General features: G+C 39.2%; 1 protein-coding gene across 1 annotated transcript in view; it reads left to right on the top strand.

Annotated features, from left to right (window-relative positions):
- The window catches only part of RAP2A (RAP2A, member of RAS oncogene family), a 33,846-nt gene extending 21,688 nt beyond the window's left edge, over positions 1 to 12,158 (top strand). The window contains exon 2 of the mRNA XM_068167805.1: positions 8,117 to 12,158. Coding sequence (XP_068023906.1) covers positions 8,117 to 8,354 — 238 coding nt within the window. The 3' untranslated portion in view covers positions 8,355 to 12,158. The remainder of the gene's footprint in view (positions 1 to 8,116) is intronic.
- The last annotated feature ends 5,739 nt before the right edge of the window (positions 12,159 to 17,897 follow it).

Raw genomic sequence — 17,897 nt, 5'->3', positions numbered from 1 at the left:
TGAAGTACTTAAATAGGAGGCCTAATTTTCAAGATGTTCAGCCATTCCTACAGCCAGTAGCAACAGTTTTTAAAATAAATCAGGTGTTCATCTTCAGTGTCTGAAAATTTTGAGCAAGAACTTCATAGGAAAGCAGTCGTACTTTGCCTCATAATCTGGTCATGGTTTTCTTGACAACTAAGCTTTTTTAAATGCAAACTAAGTAAAGAGTCAGGAACTAAGTAAAATTAGTCGACTTTTAAGAATCTCTGTTTTGTAGAACATTCTGATTTTCCTGTTGCACTTAGCAGAAAGAGAATTAGTTATGATGGAAAAAGTTGGATGAAACACTTGCTTTGCATTTTATGTAGCATTGAAACTTGTGGCTATCAATACTAAACTATACCAAGGAATAGAAAATTCTTTGCAAATTCCAGTGTTTTTTGTTGCTAAATGTGACAAGTACCTCAGGATTCCAACAAGGTGAATGTGGTGGTTGATTTTATGAGAATTTTGATTGGCATAAAGAGGTAACTCAAGTATTAAAATACTTTTTGGGGTATGCTCACAGCAAACCTGCTGTTAGGCCAATAGATACCTAACTTAGAGGCTTGATAATAGACTTCAGTGTTAGATACAAATTTTAATGATAGATACTAGGGAGTGGTGTCTTGCATGGAAACCCCCCTGAACCTTCTGGGACCCCAAAAGGAGCAGGGGTAACTGCTGTGCTTTCTCCCCTCCCCTTTTTGTCTAATTAGAAGATAAGAGAAAGAGATGTTAGAAAGTTCTCTTAGCTCAAAAAGCATCATTAGTGCTCTTATCTCAAGGTCAGTGGCAATAAGATCCTTTCCCAGCAGAGCAGAAAGCAGCCAGTGACAGAGAGGAATGAAGTGGGATGTGAGATATTTCTAAGGGTCCATCTCACATCTGACCAATGAAATTCACTTAGAATAACCTTTTGTTTTCCTTTTTACACCCAACTGTGAATTGTTTATACTTCTTCACTCTTCTGCTCGAAAACCTGCAGCTAACTTTTAAAGGCATAGCCTGAAACTGTCACACCTGCTTGAAGTGAGAGCTAATCTCAATTGTGAAGGCTTTAAGGTATCTTAAATGCCAGTATATGAGAACTGCTGTTAATCATGTTGTTGGCTTTCTATTGTCATCCCCAGCACTTGAAGTGCTGTTTAGATGTCACTTCCTAGGCCAGAGCCTTACTTTGAGGGGAACTGATAATGTCATTAAACATAGTTTAAAGATTCGTGGAGCTCTGCAGACCTTCAGAGCAAAGATCTTCCAAACATCTTGATGACCAGGGTTTTTTCTTTAGGGCTTCCCTTTAGTGAATAGCAAACTCTTATCCCGTAGTTAGGTGAGCCATTGCATTTTCAGATATTCTTGCTATTGTGCCATTTAATTGGGTGACATAGCTGAAGCAGTGAATTGCCAAAGCAAGTTGAACACAGGAGTTTATCATTGTTCTTGGCACCCCATGAGATCATAAATGTGGAAAATCCTCTATAGATACGATTTTTTTCTGAAGTGATTGGCAATGCCTTGGAGAGTTCTTTGGTGTTTTCCATAGAGAAATTATGTGCATCATTCTGTTGCCTCTGTTACAGCAAAGAAATATAGGTGTATTATATGGCCTTTGCATATATGTATGGGATAGTACCATACACAGTTCTTGTTCCTTGGATTATCGAAGCTGTAAGATGCCTGGAAATAATGTGTCAAATGCCTGGGTTGAAAATTATTTATAGTAGCATCATGGAAGTTAATATGTGTGTGTGTTTGTGTATGTATGTATAGTGCTCCTTACACTGGGTGTCTTTTTTTGTTGTTGTTGTTGGGCTTTCACTTGAAAGAGAACTATTTAATTTCTTACAGGCACAGTACCAAGGGTGAGCCTGCCAAACAATTTCAGCAAAACTGATACTGGTTGAGGCTTTGCCTAAACCTTGAAACCAAACTGCAAATTGTGAGCTTACTATAAGAACCACAGAACTGAGCTGGTTTTCAAGTATTTTATTTAAAGTAAGGTGATTATTTCCAGAAAGTTTCATGTGTAAGAACAAAGACAGTTTCTGAAACCTCCTCAAAAGAGATATGTTGTGGTGGTTGTTTATTATTCTAATATTAGTCTTCATGTTGGTTTACAATTACTATTTAATTTGCTGCCCTATGAGTAAGTTCAATTATCCTGACTTTATATACCTCAGTCTATCCATTTGAAGAGTTTTGTTTCCCAAAGGCTGTATAAGGAGTTCATGTCAAAGCTCAGAACAAAATATTAGATCCCCAGTCCTGCAATTAGGCCATACACTGTTCTTTATAGCAAACTAATTCGTGACTCATCCGCCTAATTGCAGTGGGACTTCCAATAAGCTCTTTAACACCTACTTATTTATAAAAATTATTTTAAGACTCTTTTTTTAGTTGAGTTGTGGTTTAAGTAGTTAAATCCTTACATGATATAGCTTGCAAAACTGAATATTAAATGCAGTTAATTGTTAAGCTGGAATGACTTGTTTGCTTCAGAATGGTGAGGGGATTACAGGTGTTCTGTAGTAATTTTCATTAGCAAAGTGCTCAAACTTTGCAGAAACCTACTTACTTTTAGATTTGCATATCTATCTCCTGATACATTTTATACATGTATACAAGCATAGGCACATCTTCATTGCTGTATATTTGCCAGACTCCATGGAAGAAGGTATAGCTCTGTAAACAGAGCCCCTGATGTTAATTTAACTCCTAATATTGACATTTTTAAGGCTACCAAAATACAAAGATTTTTTTTTAATGTCTAAAATGAAGAATAATTATTTTTACTGACTTTCTGATATTATTTGCATCATTGTCCATAATATATTTATCCCTTAGATTGTTTTGCTGTTTGAAATGCTATCAAAAGTGGTAGTTTCAGACTCAATGCAGCCCTTGGCAGCCTGATCTGGTTGGAAGTGTCCCTGCTCACTGTAGGGGGGTTGGACAAGATTGCCTACAAGGGTCCCTTCCAACCCAAGGCAATCTCTGAATCCTTAAATATATTCTTAAGAAAAAGACACCCTGCATGTGGAAGAAGGTGATAACGTTGGTTGAGTACCGGAGACACCTTTTGATGATTAGGCATAGTTATCATAGTTACATTTCAGTGGTCCCAGTATCTAACATGTAAAGCCAGAAATCATACATCTTTCCATAAACTTTCAATGGAACTTAAGCTAGTTATAAGAAGTAGTCTTTAAGTATATACTTGTTTTTTCCTTATAATTTGTTTTTATTACACAGGAAGTTTTGGCACATTAGTTGAACATATTTGGCTTTGATGGGAAGCTCAGGAAAAAATTCTAGAAAAGATACAACTGTGAAATGGGAAAGTAGGAACCTGTTTAAATTTTCTAATGTCGTCTTCTGTGCTGGCTCAACTCACTTTTCCCTTGCACTCCCAAATAAGGGATGCTGAGCCATCTCTGGTACAGTTTAAGGGAACTGGATCTTTTTATTTGCCTTGGTGTACATTTTTGTTTTTACCATTATTCAGTTTAATTGTGTTCTCACTGCATATCATCTTTATTTCTATCTTTATCCCATGACAGCTCTAACCAGAAATCTGAAAAGTACCTTGTGAAAGAGATTCAGATAGGATGTCAAATACTGACTGAGTTTGAAAACCTGAGGTAGGAAGAGAAGTAAAAATTTCTGGACATTATTTACATGCTATTCACACTGAGGTTTTCCAAGTGATTTAAGGTGTTATTCAAAATACACATAGTAATCTGAGCAGAAATGTGGATGGTGTATGCGGTGTATGAGGGTAAAATTTAGAAGCTATTTATTGCTGCGTGACATGGAAAGGCTGTGTGGTCAGTGGTGCATAGCTGGGCCACATAAAACATTTACAGTCAGTATTTATTGATTCCACATGGCTATGGTGTTCATGCTCAGGAAAACTGAGGGATTACTGTGGCCTGCTGGGCCCAGAGGCTTGTTTAAGATGGATAACAGGGTGAGATTTAGCACTGAATAGTTATCTGGGACTGGGAAATACATGGAGCAATGACTGTATTGCACCAGTACAGTATCCTAGATAGTGTCTTTTACAGGGTCGTAAATGAGGGCAGTTGTGTTATCTTTTCAGGTGTCACCACTGCTTGGTATCTCTCATATTGGAGCTTAGGACAGATTGTTCAAATAGGGTGAAGTCCGTTGTTCTCTAAACGTGTTCTGCAAACACGTGTAATTGGTCTTGTGAAAATTTGGTCCTGAAGGGGTCTTGAAAAGTAAAACCTTCCTGTGCTACATTTGAGTGTATTTCTTACAGGCTCTGCTATGATGTTTGCCCTAGAATATGCACTGCACTGATACAGAAGAAGCTGGCAGCAGTTCTCATTTTCATGTGTCCCTCATGCTTTTCATTAGGAATGATCCATGCTGCTCAAAGCTTTTCAGTGGTACTGAGGAAATTGTATCTTTCTGCTGCAGGAAGAATGAGCAGAGCTGTACCACTTCTCCAGCACTAAGGGGACAGGCAGGGGGCAATGGGCTGCACTGAAGGGCAAGACCTCAACCCAGTTCCTGTAGTGGGCTGAGCTGTGCTTTCATACATCCTGTGATGGCAGCAACAGTCTGGCTTCCAGGAGTCTAGCATGGATGGTGAGGTTTTAGGCTCTCTTGCTATTCTAAAAGAATTTGTGAGTAGCTAAAATTCTGCTTGAAGCTTTTGGAGGGATTTGTGAATTAGTGTGTTTGATTTTTATGGTTTCATGGAAGGGTTCTGCATTGCTGCTTGGGCATTGCAAGGCCATTTCCCATCATACAGAAGTTATCTTCCTCTTGAGTCAGTGCAATTCAACAGGGTAAAGAGTCTGTGAGGAAGAGGTTATGTTATTCCCTTCAAAATTCATTAGAATCATCTGAGACATTGTCCTTTCCCATTGTGGGCCTGTGCTGTGCCACACCATCTCAGCAATGGGTGTGCCAGTATCTGGCCAGTCCAAAGCTCTGCAAATTGAACTGGAGCCTCCAGAAGCAGGCAGAAGTCATCTGTGGCAAGATCAGCAGCTATAGCAAGGACAATGTTGAGCTAGGGATCTTGCCCATACTCATAAAAAATAAATTTGTCCAGCGTACTAATTAGGGCAGAAAATTCTGACAGTGTTGGGAGGTAATGGCTGAAGAGCCATCTTGAACTCCAGAGCTTGTAGACCATACTGGAGCCAGTCTTCTGCTCAGTTTTTCCCATTATTTGACATATTCCAACTTCCATTATTCTGGGTAGTGGATACTGACTTTTATATGTATTTGTATATTAGTTTCTCTATCATTATGCCTGCCTATAATATATATATATATATAAATATTTTTATATGTAATTGTATAAATATAAAATATATGTTACACAGAATATGCATATATTAAAAGTATTTTCTCTGTAGAGTTGACTACTCAAAATTTAGGTAATACAAGGATGTATTTTGCAAGAGTGACTTTTATTATTGTCCTGTGAGGAGGTATTTGACATAATGAGAGTTTTGCAGAAACATTTTCTTAAACAATTTAATGTTGTAAAGTGGTTATTGGGTGAATCTAGATTATAAAATGAATAAGGCCATTGACTGTAGAATTCCCATCTCATTTTAGGTGGTGAAATAGGTATTGAATATGATAAATGCAAGAGGCAAAGCAGGAAAAAGCAATATAGGGCAGTGCTTCTATCTGTTCCACATGATAGTTCCTCGATGTTTCTGTGCAAATGAATTAAATTAGACTTTTCATATCTGTCCTGTCAGCTCATCAGTTCCTTGTTCTGCGGTACAAAACTTCACTATTTCCTCTGCTCCACTTCCCAGGTGGCTGAGTACTTACAGTAGACACATCCTCAGATATTTACTTGCTCAGGTTTTTTAGGGTTCCTGAACCTTTTTAAGCACTCTAACATTCCAGATGAACTGGCTATAAATCTGCAGCAAGTGTGGGTTTTTCTTTTCCTGATGCTTCTCAGTACATTGGAGTGATCTTGCAGAACGAGTAGAAAGACAATCTTGCATTTTAATTTTGGCTTACCTACTTCTTCACTGCTGTTTTGAATTTGTCCAGTTTTCCCACTGGTAAAATTGAGAAGGTACAGAATAGCTGAAGGAGCTGACGAGGGAAAGTTTGGGGACCTCAGATATAAAGAAGTACAGTGAGGGCATATCTGATTCCCCTGTCACTGAAGGATTCTTAGTGCCGGACAATAAATACAACAGGACCCATGCATCTGAACAATAAAGATAAAAAGAAATATTGAATTGATCTCTTATCTGTTGAATGCCATCCATTTTATGTAATTAAAGACTATGCTGTCATGTGTTTAAATGCAGGAGGACAGATTTCAAGATGCTTGTGTGTATTTTGGAACTTAATTGATGGCAGCTTAGCTTTGCAGGAGTTCCAAATGTATCATTGTGCTAAATACTGTGTATCCACAGTAAGAAATGGATTGTGTCTCTTCAGATGGTAAAAGAGGATAGAATAAATAGTGCAGGGAATCCTCTACAATTTTTACCACAGCCCTAAACTGTGGATTAAATTATATTCCCGTAGTTAGCAAAGAGATATAACAAAATATAAGATGCAGCTGAAATTCTATGGCACAGTTTTTGATACTACTGTGGTACTATAAGAGTTGCTGAGGTGGTTTGAGAAGTTACTGCCCTTGTATCCTCTCTGACTCTGGAATCCCACCAGCCCTACAGTAGAGGCAATAGGAACACATAGATTCTCTGTTCCAGTGCAGGATCTTGACTGCTGAGTTTATTCATGCCTGGTAGGTTAGTCCAAGCTGCTGGATGTTTTCCTCAATCAGATGAGAAACATGCACCAGGTTTGCTCTGCTGCCCTGCCTGGGAGGCAGGGAGGGCAAGTGGGAGAGATGGAATGGGAGTAATAGGTGGCTTAAGGACAGTGACACTTTCAACTGATGCAAGTGTCAACTAGGACTGTTGTCTGTCCACAGCTCAGTCTTACTCAAGTGATTTGACTCCAAGCAGTACTAATAAGCTACTATGAAGTCGAAAATCAAGTTTAAGTCAAGAGGGAACCATCTTGTTTCTCTTAGATCTTTCTTTAGTTTAAGTGCTAAAAACCATGATCGGTTTTTGTCTCAGTCCTTGTTGCTTTCTTTCATGAGAAAACTCATGTAAGAGTATTTTGGAGATAAGCCCAGTGTTTTCTCCTCTGCTGCTGCAAATATGTAAATTTTAAACCTGACTGACTGAACATTCACTTAGTTCCATGTCTGAAGGTTTATGCGTGCGAAGATGATAAAAAAAGAAAAAGGTCATTTTAATTGTTAACAGCATTTGGCAAGGATCCCCTCACAAGGAGGTGCAAAGTAATGCATTCCTTTGTAGCTTATATGATCTATTGTGCTGTCCAAGTTGATTGTGAAGCAGAGCTATAATAGCATTGCCAGAAATTATTTTTTTTTTCCTTCTCAGTTTGTTTAATAGGCATAATGATGTGAATGTTGGAAGGGAGTGTTAAATGTTCTGTATTAGCTAATACATGCTTTTATATAACAATATTTTCATGTGTATACAATACTTGAAGTAGGCTATATTTCCTGAAATTTCCAACGAATTTAGTAAGTCCTTTTGCTTTCCTCCTTTTGATTGCTAATCTGAGAGTTCCATATATAGTAACCAAAGATAAGTGTACCCTTGAAAAGGAGAATGATGCATCCTTATCTCAAGCAGGAAATGCAACATCCCTGTTTGGAGGAAAACTTAATGTTGGAGGGAGGATTAGATGTGCATCTGGTTCTTACACCCTAGCTGAGACTGTCAGTGTAAAATATTATTATTCCTAACTTTTGTAGTGTGGAAGTGTTGCTGACAGATTGCCTGGTGAGAGAAAATTCAGGGGAGGAAGCATTCCCTAGAACTCTAAGAAAAGGGAAGAGATGTGCAACAAATTGGTAGTGTGCAACATATGCAAAGCATTATTTCAATGTAAAATTGTAAAATCATTCACATATCTTTCCTGTTGGGTCTATGCTGTTTGCAAAGAGAGGATTACATTTAGGATGTTACTACCTTTAAAATATAACTGTTGCTTTTGCTTTTGTTTTTGTCTTAAATTGTAGGTATGAGAAGGTGCCAGTAATCCTGGTTGGTAATAAGGTGGACCTGGAAAGTGAACGAGAAGTATCATCGAGTGAAGGCAGAGCCTTAGCTGAAGAATGGGGCTGCCCCTTTATGGAGACCTCTGCTAAAAGTAAAACAATGGTGGATGAGCTCTTTGCAGAAATAGTTAGACAAATGAACTATGCAGCACAGCCAGACAAAGATGATCCATGCTGTTCTGCATGTAATATACAATAGCAGTGAAAACGACCTAACCTGGACTTGATTTTGTAAGGTGGTAAAACTGTCTACTTCACTTCCTGGTTTGTGGGTCACTTGAAATACATCTGTAGTGAAGTAGCAACATTAACTCAGAGCTGAGCATTGAAAGTCAATCACTGACTCTGAATATAATTGGATTATATGACCACATCTCACCCAGTTTTTCCCTTTGAGCACCTGCAATTTCATGGCATAGCCAGCTGATCTACAGGGTTGTTCCAGTCAAGTGTACCTGTGTTGTGTCAGATACCAACATCAACCACTTCTGAAGAAGCTTGGAACACTTTGGGAAATGGGAAAGAAAAGCGATGGAGAGAATACCTCTGAAGACCATTCACAGCTAGCATATGTGCAAAAGGAGAGCCCAGTCCTTCAGTGTCTACTTACTGTGCTTCGGGATGTGCGCTATCACTTGTGGCCAAGTTTGTTCAGTCAAATACCTTGATTTCACCAGAACTTTTGACAGTGTTAGAGGAAGAGGCTACCAGAGACCTATATAGTTTGGGTTTTTTTTTCCAAATTGATACTATTATTTCTACACTTTATCCCACATCTCAAAATGGAAAACATTGAATCAGTGTGTGGAATGAGAGGCAAGATCTGAAAACAAATAACGGGTGGAGAAAGAGTCTGGCATTGTAATGTTTTAAATCTTTCATTTTGCTGCTCAGAAATGGAGGCTCACTTCAGGTTTTGGTCTGCAAATGCCAAACAAACCCTCTGTTTACAAAGCAGGAAGCATCTTTATCACTTTACTGAACCAGGAGGAAGCAACTGTGATGAAAAAAAAATTGCTGAGCCTTACTAACAAGGAACACTTTAATAGATTAACTAGTACCATCTTGTAAGGAAAATTAAGCCATGTTGCATCCATATGTTCCCTTCTGCAGAAACCTCGTGGGACAGTGTGAACATCCTGCATTTTTAAGTTTATTAAAGACAACAGTTTTTCTTGCCTTTAAGGGCTATGTTCTCTGGTGTGATCCCTAACTAACCTTTGAAAAATGGAGTTTGCTATTTGATAGCTTTAATGTTGGAAACTTAGATTGAATAGCCATGTGAAATCATTTGGTTCAGAGGTGAAATAATTATGGTTGTAATTCCTTAGGTGAGTGTGGAAATGGCTCTTTACTTGCCTGGCACACTATTCAAAGGTTGCCCCAATTATTGGAGTGTTACATGGTGGGAGCAAATGTTTTATTTTGAAAGGATGCTCGAGCTCTGACTTGCTAGTTTCATAGCAGTGAAGTATTTATCATTTGCATGACTAATGGCACAGAAATACCTATTCTGAAGTCTTACAATCAAAGTATAGACAAGTTTTCAATCACAATGTTTAGATTTTAAATGCTGGAGAGATTGTCTTGAGATGGATCTTTTATAGGTAAAATTTGCCATAAAAATACAGAGTCACTGAGCCTGTGGTCTAAATAACACCATGCATTCATGAGTTTTTTCAATCTTGTGCAGTAACAGTGTAGTTCCTTGTGTTTAACTGAGTGCAAACGGGGGTACTGGGGTGTGTGTGTGTGTGTATGTGTGTTCAGCGTGTATGTGTGCGTGTATATGGCCCTTAGAAATGCCGTAACTGGAGTTAGGTTCAAGAGTTTTGCCTCCATCTGCAGAACTGCCTAAAAACTCTCTCATCTGCTACAAAGGAAACTTGAATACAAAATGCTTTGCAGATTTTCATACATAAATATCCTTAACATTTGTAATTACAGTTCAGTGGATGACAAGTAAAGGAAATCATGTACTAATGGAAGAGAACTGGCCATCTCTGCCCTTAATCTTTCAAGACCTTTCCGCAGCTGATGTATCAAAGGGCATTAGATGTCACAAAACATGAAGCCTTACAGGAACGTCAATGTAGCCCATTTCCCATCTACCTTACTCAGCTTCCGTTACTGTACTTTGTTCTCTTAGGGAGATAGGCACACCATTTATTTCTGGCATCTGAATGCCCATTTTGGGTGCTCCAAATCGCCCTCCTAGAGGCACCTACCTCTTTCCATTGACTATATAGCAGACTTAGGCTTTTAATTCTGGTCCTCTGAGTCACACGACTTATATGCCTAAACTAGATGGTATGAATGTTCTCTTACCCCCTGCCCACCCACTCTGTCAGCCACCATGCTTAAGCAAGATGTGAGATATCATACTAATGATATTTCAATGCTTAAAATATCTGGATTGGGAAATGATATTCTGAGTAGTACAACCTATCTGTAAAACAGCTTGTCAGTGTGAGATCCACTGCACAAGCACTTAAAAAAAAAAGGCAAAACAAAAAACAAATCCCAAATTGAAACTGATTTGGATGGAAGCACACGTTATGCAATGTTATTTACAGAGATGTTAAAATCTTGCCTCACAGATTGTTCAACCAAGAAAGTGGCACGAAGTACAATATGAACAGCCTAAGATGAAGTTTGTAATGAAAAACAGATGGGCTTTCAATATAAGGAGAAATTGCACAGTAAATTTTTTAGCAGGAATCTTGTTTCTTCGTTACACTTTTCTATTTTCAAAAACATAGGCCATATGTAAGCTACCACACAACGTGGCAGGGGGGAAAGCATAAGTGATATTTTCCATTGTATAGTTCCGAGGAAGTAGTTATGCACTATTTGTATTTCCACTAACATGAAGATAGTGGAGCTTGAATCAATGACAGTTGCACTCGACAGAGATTTTTTCCAATTCTATAGGGGTAGCAGCAAGGGAGGTGCGTGAGCCACGCGGCAGCTGCGTGGCCGCCCTGCAGGAGCCCTTGGTCTCGGGTCATTGTTTCATTTGTACCCTGATAGGATTACCAATTATAGTCTTTGAAAGTTTCTTATAACATGCCTTAAAATATTATGATTTGTTCCAAAGACCCACTTTTCCTTTGGCTGTTCTTGTAGAGCATTGTACTTTTCTGCAAAGACAGCACTCCTCCAGTTTTGTTGTTTGGTTTTGTTTCTATTATTATTTTTTTAAAGAAACGTTGCAACTTTTATTCTTTTAAGCTATGATAGTGAGAGCAACTGTTTCCTCCTTCCCTTAAAAATGCACAAAGTCAAAGCAATCAAATCAGAATCTGATAAAGGTTTTACACATAATGACATTGGATTTTGGTTTGGGATTTTTGGTTTGGTGTGGGGGTTTTTTTGTGTCCATCCCCTCGCCCACCCCTTCAGAGCTTCAAAAGGCTTTTGGTGACATTTTCTGTTCTGGTTTTAGCCTCTCCCTAACCCCAGTGCTACAGTTGCCATTACTTTTCTGTGGGAAAACTACTGGTATTTGCTTTCCTGTATAGAACGTTGCCTAAAGATGTCAGCCATTTGGTTGGGGGGTTTTGTGCATGTTTGTTATTTTTTTATTTTAATCAATTTTTTTGTTTTGCCAGTGTGCTGTCAAAGCACTGGTTAGGCTTTAATTGTGAAACTCCGCAACAAAAGTAAATGTTTGACAACTGCAGGAGGCTTTTATCTGCATTGTTGTGCATCTGTTAATTCTTGATCAGGGTTTGAAGAAAGTCTGAAGTGGTTTCTGGAATCAGGCTTAACGCTGTTGATTTGGAGTTTCCTAGGGGTGAATTAATGTATTTCACAGTTAATTGTTGAGCTCTAATACAACTGGCAACTTAAAATGGGGCAACAGTTTGTTTTGTAACGATGTCAGTTGTTTAAACCTTGATGTTTCAAATAAAACAAGAATTGTACATAGAACTCAATGCAAACTCAGCAGTTGTATTTGGAGTTAAATTATTTTAACAAATAAATTTATTTAATGAAATCTTCTTTGCATTTCCTGTATTGTCCATTTTAATTTCATCAAAAAGTTCATCCAAAGCTGAAAAGGACTGCCCAGTAATTTGAAACAACGTGGCCAACTATTTGTGGTTCAGCTAAGTATTTCTTGCCAAAATACTCATCTGGTACAATTTAAAGAGCAATAAGTAGGAAAGAAAATATACTTTAAATTTTATGGATGGATGCATATTGTAATTTAAATTATAAGCTTGACAAAGAACCATAGCAATTTGGGGTTTTTCTTCCTTCAGTCTTCTTAGAGGGATATATATTGACAAGAAAAAGTAAGACTCAGTACTTGCTAAGATACGGCTCTTGCCGTGGCAAGAGAATAGATCTTCTTGTGAAATAGAACAAAATGATGTGTTAACTTGGTCAGTGTTTGATCCAGTGGATACGCAGAACTGCTTTTATAACATTGAGATTGCAAAGGGTTAAGAAAAAAAGGATTGTTTGTTATATCAGCTGTTCAATTGATGAGTGTTTTGCAGGCTTTCACCACCATACAAAAGGAGTTAGTGTTAGAAAGAATTTCAAATACAATTAGCTTGCAGAGATTTATAAATGAACAGTTGAGCTAATGCTAACAGGATTATTCTAGCTAATTGCAACTGATCAGCAGTTACATTTTGCTCATGCCAGTATCACTGAAATACCATTTTCAGTAATGATGGTTGCTTGGTGGTCCCTTGTTTGCAGGCCATGCATGCCATAATGAGCAAGAAGCCTGAGGTTGGCACATCTTATGGGTATTATGGATTCTATGGATATTATGGAAAGCTGACACATGCTGCTCATTTTATGGTTTTGATTTGCCCATTCATTCTGTAAAGCAGTTACAGGTGAACTATTGCTGGCGGGTTCTTGCAGTCTCATTAATTTAGTAATATCCTTTTGTTTTGCCTGAGAAGATACCTATACATGGACCATGGGAATTCCTTGGGCTGTTCTGAACAGTGACATATGCTAGTGTGCAACATGCTCTTTTCAATTAAGTGAACAACTAGAAAACTGAATATTGTACTCTTAACAAATGTTTGCTCTGGGGCCCTTTTTTCCCTTCCCCACCCCTTCTTCTTTTTTTTTTTATTTTCTTTTTTCCTGCTTCAGCAACTGCAGGAAACTCATTCACTCTCTGAGAAAGCTTTGTGAAATATTCTGAATGGAAATAAACATCTTCTTATTGATCCTCCACAGGTATCCAATCTTTCATCACTGCTTCTGTTGCTTGACCAGGCAGTCCCTGGATTCCATCTTCTGTCCCAGATTCCTTTCAATAGCCTTCACTCCTTTGCTGTTTACTTCCTACCTTGTATTTTCTTCTCCACTGAAACAACATTCTTTTTCTGAGAACAGGAAGAATTATCCTGAAATTGCTGACAACTGTTTTTATTGCTCTGGCTCCTATGAATGTACTCAGTATGTAGTCATGTCTTCGTTTTGCAGGCACCAACTTGATCATTCTTTTGTAACAAGCATAAATGTTCAGCTTCCACTGGCACTGTTTGGATGCACTAGTTCCCTAGTCAGTTGCCTTACACATAGTTCCTGCTTTGCTGTAAAAACTTTGGATAAAACCTTTCTGGTTTTTTGTGTTAATTGCAGTCATGGGGTTTGCAGACATTTTGAGCTGTGGATTTCTCATCTTTCTTCATAGGGAGGTCAGTTAATGCCTGTGTGAATACATCTGGATTTTGAGCCCGGTTGTTAATTATCTGGCCTTTGGTTATCTGATGGTCGGCACAACATGTTTTTCTAGCCTTCTCACGTTGCAAGTAAAAACTATTGAGTTAGTTTAATATTTTAAATGTTGTTTTGGTTTCTTTTCTTCAGCTCCTATTATTACATTCATCATGTGGTCTTCTAATATTTTTAGATGGAACTTTCACTTGAAAAGTGACCATAAAGGCACTATCTTAATGGTTGGACTACCTAATATACAGAGTTGTACCTCTTCAAGCTTTACTAAATACTGTGCCTACTTGCCTAGCAAAACCAACCCAGTTTGAAAAGCACAACGTGGCGTTGCCCTAGTTCTGTCTCCAAGGCACAGACCAGGCAAGAGCCCACACCAGCGTTCAGAGGATTGCATCTACAGGCTGGATAGCAAGCAGGTAGAAGGAAAAGCCGTGTTGCTGTGAACCAAGCCCAGTATGATGCTGGAATTGCTAACAGCAATCTTCAGTCCACTCTGCTAGAACTGTTTTTCTGCGTACGTTGAAGCACACACATTTTGGTTTGACTGGAATGTGAAATAGTTTAGGGAGCACTGAGGATTTATTTCAAACTTTTCACAGTGTAGTGACCACATATATAGTCAACTGAATAATGAGCATACCTGCTTTTCTTAGTAGTGTTTGCAAGGTCAGACAGCCACACACAAATCTCACTGAAGAATGGAGAAGTGAGGTGGTTAGCTGGCAGTAGCAGAGGGGAATGGGAATAGCTCCAGGTAAGGAGGTGAAACTATAAAACTGAAAAAATGTTGCAGAAAAATATGTAGGTAGACTGAGAGTGTTACATCGAGAGAAATACAGCTTTTATCACAGACCAAGGTTAAGAGTATTGCTACATAAAAAAGCTTATTACCTAAAGTTACTAGGTAAATCAAAACTGGATTTCAAATATCTTCTACATTTCTTTTAGTTGGAAGAAATATAAAGCTGCTTCTTGAGATGTTAAAGGGAAGGCTCCTCAGTGCTTGGTTTTGGGTTTGGTTTTGGGTTTTGTTGGTTTGGTTTGGTGCTTGTTTGTTTGTGTTGTGTTTTGTTTGGTTTGGTTTTTTTACTTTCATAATCCTTGTACAGTTCAGTAACTGAAGGATGTTATTCCCAAATTTCATCCCCAAATACTGGAGGTACGGCAGCTTAGTTTTCCAGTTGTACAACACAGTGTCGAAAAAAAAGCTGAGAATATACACTAGATTATAGTTCTTTTGGTTATTACATAGGCTTCTTTTTACTATTCATTCTCTGTTCTTGCAGATGGAATAGGTAATCAAATAAAGGTCACCTGGCACTTTCCAAGAGGAGACATGGTGATCAGAGTGTTTTTATGATTTCTGAAGTATCAAGTAAGCTCCAGTTTTACAGTATAACTAAGGTTGGAAGAGACCTCGAGGATCATCGAGTCCAACCTATCAACACAGACCTCATGACTAGACCATGGCACCAAGTGCCACGTCCAATCTCCTCTTGAACGCCTCCAGGGACGGTGACTCCACCACCTCCCCGGGCAGCACATTCCAATGACGAATGACTCTCTCAGTGAAGAACCTTCTCCTCACCTCGAGTCTAAACTTCCCCTGGCGCAGCTTGAGACTGTGTCCCCTTGTTCTGGTGCTGGTTGCCTGGGAGAAGAGACCAACCCCTTCCTAGCTACAACCACCTTTCAGGTAGTTGTAGAGGGCAATGAGGTCACCCCGAGCCTCCTCTTCTCCAGGCTAAACAACCCCAGCTCCCTCAGCCTCTCCTCATAGGGCTTGTGCTCAAGGCCTCTCCCCAGCCTTGTTCCCCTTCTCTGGACACGTTCAAGTGTCTTGATGTCCTTCTTAAACTGAGGGGCCTAGAACTGGACACAGAACTCAAGGTGTGGCCTAACCAAAGCAGAGTACAGGGGCACAATGACTTCCCTGCTCCTGCTGACCACACTATTCTTAATGCAGGCCAGGATGCCATTGGCCCTCTTGGCCCCCTGGACACACTGTTGGCTCATATTCAGGCAGCTGTCGATCAGTACCCCCAGGTCCCTCTCTGTTTGGGAGCTCTCCAGCCACTCTGACCCCAGCCTATAGCTCTGCATGGGATTGCCATGGCCAAAGTGCAGCACCCGGCACTTGGACTTGTTAAATGCCATCCCATCTCTTGGTGATCTATCAGTCCCATATTTGGGTATGGTGTTTTGTTCTTTGGGGTTTTTGGGGGGAGGAGGGTGGGTGTGGGTGTGTTTTTTAATGGTTCAGCTGTTTCTAAGGATAAAATTAATCTACCATTATTCTCTAAGTGCTAAATTCTTGAAAATACTGTGTTAAGTCCTAGGACATTCCTGGTTTGAAAATCTAGGCAATGGCCAAAACCAAAGAAAATAAAAAATCTTGACATGGATCTAAACTTGGCCCAGCTATAAACCTCTGAAGAAATGGTTTACCCAGTATGAAGAAAGTTAGAAGTCATCCAAACTTTGGCTGCCACTGGGTATGTTTTTGGCCCTTTGTAGTTCATATATAGTAACTGCTAAGTAGTTGCAAGGCACAGTCCTGTGTGTCTGCGTGTGTCTGTATATATATGTGCACACTTGGAGCTGAGAAACAATGGGTTAAAGTAGGATGAGAGTGTTCAACAGGGACGATTTCTAACTGTAGATCTTGGTGTAACTTGTTCAAGAAATAGAAGTCAGCTTTGCTGACAAGGAAGTCCTTTAGGAGCAGATTTGGAGGCAGACTTCATTTACACCAGTGATAGAGGACTGTCTGAAGGCATGAATGTCATAACCTGCCTGATAGCTTATGACTAACGCAGTGACACAAGAAAAGCATCTCAAAAATGTTAATACAATTTTGCATTGAATTCTTTCTCCACATAAGGCAATAATAAGTTGACCTTTACAGTATTTGCTCTGTGAGATTTTAATTGCAGGAACACAAGTAATGTATTAATCCAAAGAAAATGGGATTCTGCAAAGCAAAACAAATGACACACAAGTGTCCTATTCATAGAAGGTAAATTGATGAGCACTCTCAAAGCAATATGCATTAACATACTTCTCAAATTCTCCATGATGCCTCAAGAGTTGTATCTGGTGCTGCTGTAACAGGGTAGGATTCTTTCCATATCTGTGTACTCCTCTAACATGTTTGTAACTAAAGCCTACTTTTTTTTTCCCGTGTGGTTCTATTGTAAATTTGTTTTGGGAAAGGCAACCCTTAGACTGAATCAGATGATTTCACTATCACAGGATGTTAGGAGCTGAAAGGGACCTCTGGAGATACACGAGTCCAACCCCCCTTCTAGAGCAGGACTATAGAATCTAGTGCAAGTTGCACAAGAACGTATCCAGATGGCTCTTGAAAGTGTCCAGAGAAGGAGACTCCACAGCCTCTATGGGGAGCCTGTTCCAGTGTTCTGTGACCCTTACAGTAAAGAAGGTCTTCCTCATGTTGAGGTGGAATTTCCTGTGCTATAGTTTACATCCATTGCCCCATCTCCTGTCACGGGGTGTGCAAGTGAGAAGAGGCTGTCCCTTCCCTCTTGACACCCAGCCCTCATGTATTTATATACATATCTATGGCTTTGTGTGTTGGAGAGAGATAACAAAACCTTTTCTGGTTCTGCTTAATTTTTCAGGGAGGGATTCAAGGCTTTCCACAAGTCTTCATAAGACTTGATACCTCTTTATTAGGTGAATTCAAGCACCACCTCTTGATGAGGATGGTATTTGTGGTTATTTCTGGGAACATACTTATTCAAACATTCAGCGACTGTGAAGTATAGGTGTGCATTTACATTGTGTGGTAATAAACATTTCCTCCCTGTGACCAGAAGCTGGCCTCAGTTTTGGAGCTCTTTGGTTTATCCAGAAACTTACATTGATAAGAAATAAATATTTTTTGAGTGTGGAAGGAAGAGTGACAGGGAAGACTTAACTGCTCATCAAGGTACATAAGTCTTCATCGAGGCAGCCACATCCTTTCCTCATGTCAGTTTTTTTCTACTTGGGGGCAGGG

This window comes from Melanerpes formicivorus, unplaced genomic scaffold (assembly GCF_026170545.1).
Source record: "Melanerpes formicivorus ecotype bairdi unplaced genomic scaffold, bMelFor1.0.p_v2 SCAF_1, whole genome shotgun sequence".
Classification (NCBI taxonomy): Eukaryota; Metazoa; Chordata; class Aves; order Piciformes; family Picidae; genus Melanerpes; species Melanerpes formicivorus.
Note: the sequence above shows the minus strand (reverse complement) of the source record. Positions and strands in the feature narration are given on the sequence as shown.